The sequence below is a fragment of the Pollachius pollachius genome, assembly GCF_949987615.1.
Source record: "Pollachius pollachius genome assembly, chromosome: 8".
Lineage (NCBI taxonomy): Eukaryota > Metazoa > Chordata > Actinopteri > Gadiformes > Gadidae > Pollachius > Pollachius pollachius.
The window spans coordinates 3,713,334-3,715,833 of NC_136941.1; the positions used below are offsets into that span (position 1 = coordinate 3,713,334).

Sequence of the window (2,500 nt, forward strand, 5' to 3'; positions counted from 1 at the left end):
GTGTGTGTGTGTGTCAGGTGTGTGTGTTTGTGTGTGTCAGGTGTGTGTACCAGGCGTGTGTGTGTGTTTACCAGGCGTATGCGTGTGTGTGTCAGGTGTGTGTGTGTGTACCAGGCGTGTGCGTGTGCGTGTGTGTGTGTGTGTGTGTGTCAGGTGTGTGTGTGTGTGTGTGTGTCAGGTGTGTGTGTGTGTGTGTGTGTGTTTGTGTGTGTGTGCGTGTGTGCGTGTGTGTCTCCTACCTGTTTCTCCGTCAGGGCGTACAGGTGCTGGTGGTCCGGGCTGAAGAGGAGGTCTCTCAGGATGGCCTTCCCCTCACTCACCACCACCTCCTCGTACTGCAAGGCAGGCTGGGTAATGGAGTTCACAAGGATCTGGGGAGGATGAAAACACAAGCGGCCCTCAGCATTCAAGTAAAACAGAGAAAATAATATATTATGTTAATGAATAAAAGTAATACAATTGCCGGAAGAAAATCTTTGAACAACCTGCTTTAAATAACGGAATACATGAATAAAAAACAGCGGGGAACGAAAATTAAGTTTTGATTGCATATCGAACAATTCCACAGAAAATAATTCTGGGTGAATGTTTCCTTCACCCCTCCTGCTCTCCCCCTCATTTCAATTTGAAGGAGCTTCGTATCCAAAGTTCCTCGCCAGAGTTTCAAACGAGTTTCAAACCTGTACCAAAGGAAGGATAATAATGTTTCTAAAATATAATACACTATTTTAAATAGAACGCTACGAAGCGTGAGGAAAAGATGCAAACAAATAAAATGCAAAGTAAGGGGCCATGTTTCTCTCCACCTCTCCTTCTGTCTGTCTGTCCATCTGTCTGTCTGTCTGTCCATGTCTCCCCCCCTCCCCCACTGTCTCCTTCTGACTCTGAACAATAATCTGAGGAAGACTCACAGGTTAAAGACAGGAAGTGGCTTCAGAATAAAGGCGCTGTCTCCAATAGAGAGGTGCGCATCAAGGGGGGCTTTTAGTGTGAAGGCTGAGCAGTTTAAAACACACAGCGCTAGATTCTGGTTAGCTAGTCAGCTAGTAAACACCAGAAGGACCCATCAGGTTTTATTATTGGTTCTTTATTATAGCCTGTGTTCTATTTGATGTGTCTACTGGGGACATCACTCAACTTCACACTGAATGATGAAGATGATGGTCTGTTTCCTGGGAGGAACAGGAAAGCCTTCTCCCAGGTGCTTCATTACCAGCAGAAGCACCAGAACCCATCGGCAAGGCACACTGTGTCTGTGTCACTCTGTCACACACACACACACACACACACACACACACACACACACACACACACAACTCTTCAAGTCATTACCAGAACCCTGGAACACTCAGAATGACCTGAGGAACTGGGGCAGAACCCAGAGATAGGAGGAGGAGGGAGGAGAGAGGAGGGGAGAAAAGGAGAGGGGATGGAGGACAGAGGAGGCAGGAGGGAAGGTGGGAGAGAGAAGTAATGGGGGGAGGAGAAAAGGAGAGGGGAGGAAGGAGGGAGGAGGGAGGAGAGAACAGAGAGAAGGGAGGGAGGGAGGATGAGGGGAGGGAGGGAGGGAGGGAGGGAGGGCGGATTGAAGGTGGGAGGTAGGGAGCAGAGAGGAGGAGTAGGAGGTGCCTTGCCCTACCGCTCGGGGCAGAGGTCACCTGGCGAGGGATTCAGGTCAGCTGTCTCAGCGGGCGTCACGCTGCACGCCGGAGCCTGAGGAGGCGTCTGACTGGCGTGGGTCACCTCCAACAGCCTGACGCCCCCAGCACCCAGGGGGTGAGCCCTCCCTCCCGGCACCCCGGAGGTGAGCCTAAGCACCAAGGAGGTGTGCCCAGGTGAAGCCGAAGCAGGAGACGCTTCACTTTCTCACCCCGTGACGCCGCAAAACCCTGTGCCTTTCTTCGCTCCTCCTTCACTGTCCTTCTGATTGTCCTGCATCGCGCTAAACCCTTCTCCTCTCGGTCCTTTCTCCTAACTCAACCTTTTCTTCTCTGTCTCCCTCTCCCTCCCATTTCTCCCCTCTCTCCCTCCCCATCTCCCCTCTCTCCCTCCCCATCTCCCCTCTCTCTCCCTCCCCATCTCCCCTCTCTCTCCCTCCTCTCCATCTCTCTTTCTCTCTCTCCCTCCCCATCTCCCTCTCTCTTTCCCTCCTCTCCATCTCTCTTTCTCTCTCTCCCTCCCCATCTCCCCTCTCTCTCCCTCCTCTCCTCCCCTCTCTCTCGCCCTTCTCTCCATCTCTCTTTCTCTCTCTCCCTCCCCATCTCCCTCTCTCTCCCCCTCCTCTCCATCTCTCTTTCTCTCTGCCAGAAAGCTCCCTCCATCACGCTGTAGCCAGGTCTCTCCCTCTCACCCCTCTCTCCCTTCCCTGTAAACCAATCACATGTCTCAGTGTCAGTCTGTCAACTTCAGCTCAATAAAGAATAAAATAAAATATATAAAAAAATAAGAAATAAATTGAAGTCCCACCACTTGAGGGCTGGAGTTACCTGGAGGCCTCAGC

The 2,500-nt window shown here is 51.8% G+C and overlaps 1 protein-coding gene across 1 annotated transcript in view; it reads right to left on the reverse strand.

Annotated features, from left to right (window-relative positions):
- LOC307079793 (plexin-A1-like) overlaps positions 1-2,500 on the reverse strand; it is a gene marked incomplete at its 5' end in the record, with an annotated part of 107,913 nt that overhangs the window by 53,112 nt on the left and 52,301 nt on the right. Inside the window, 1 exon segment of the mRNA XM_079742299.1 lies at positions 240-371. Within this exon segment, the coding sequence (XP_079598425.1) occupies positions 240-371 (132 nt within the window).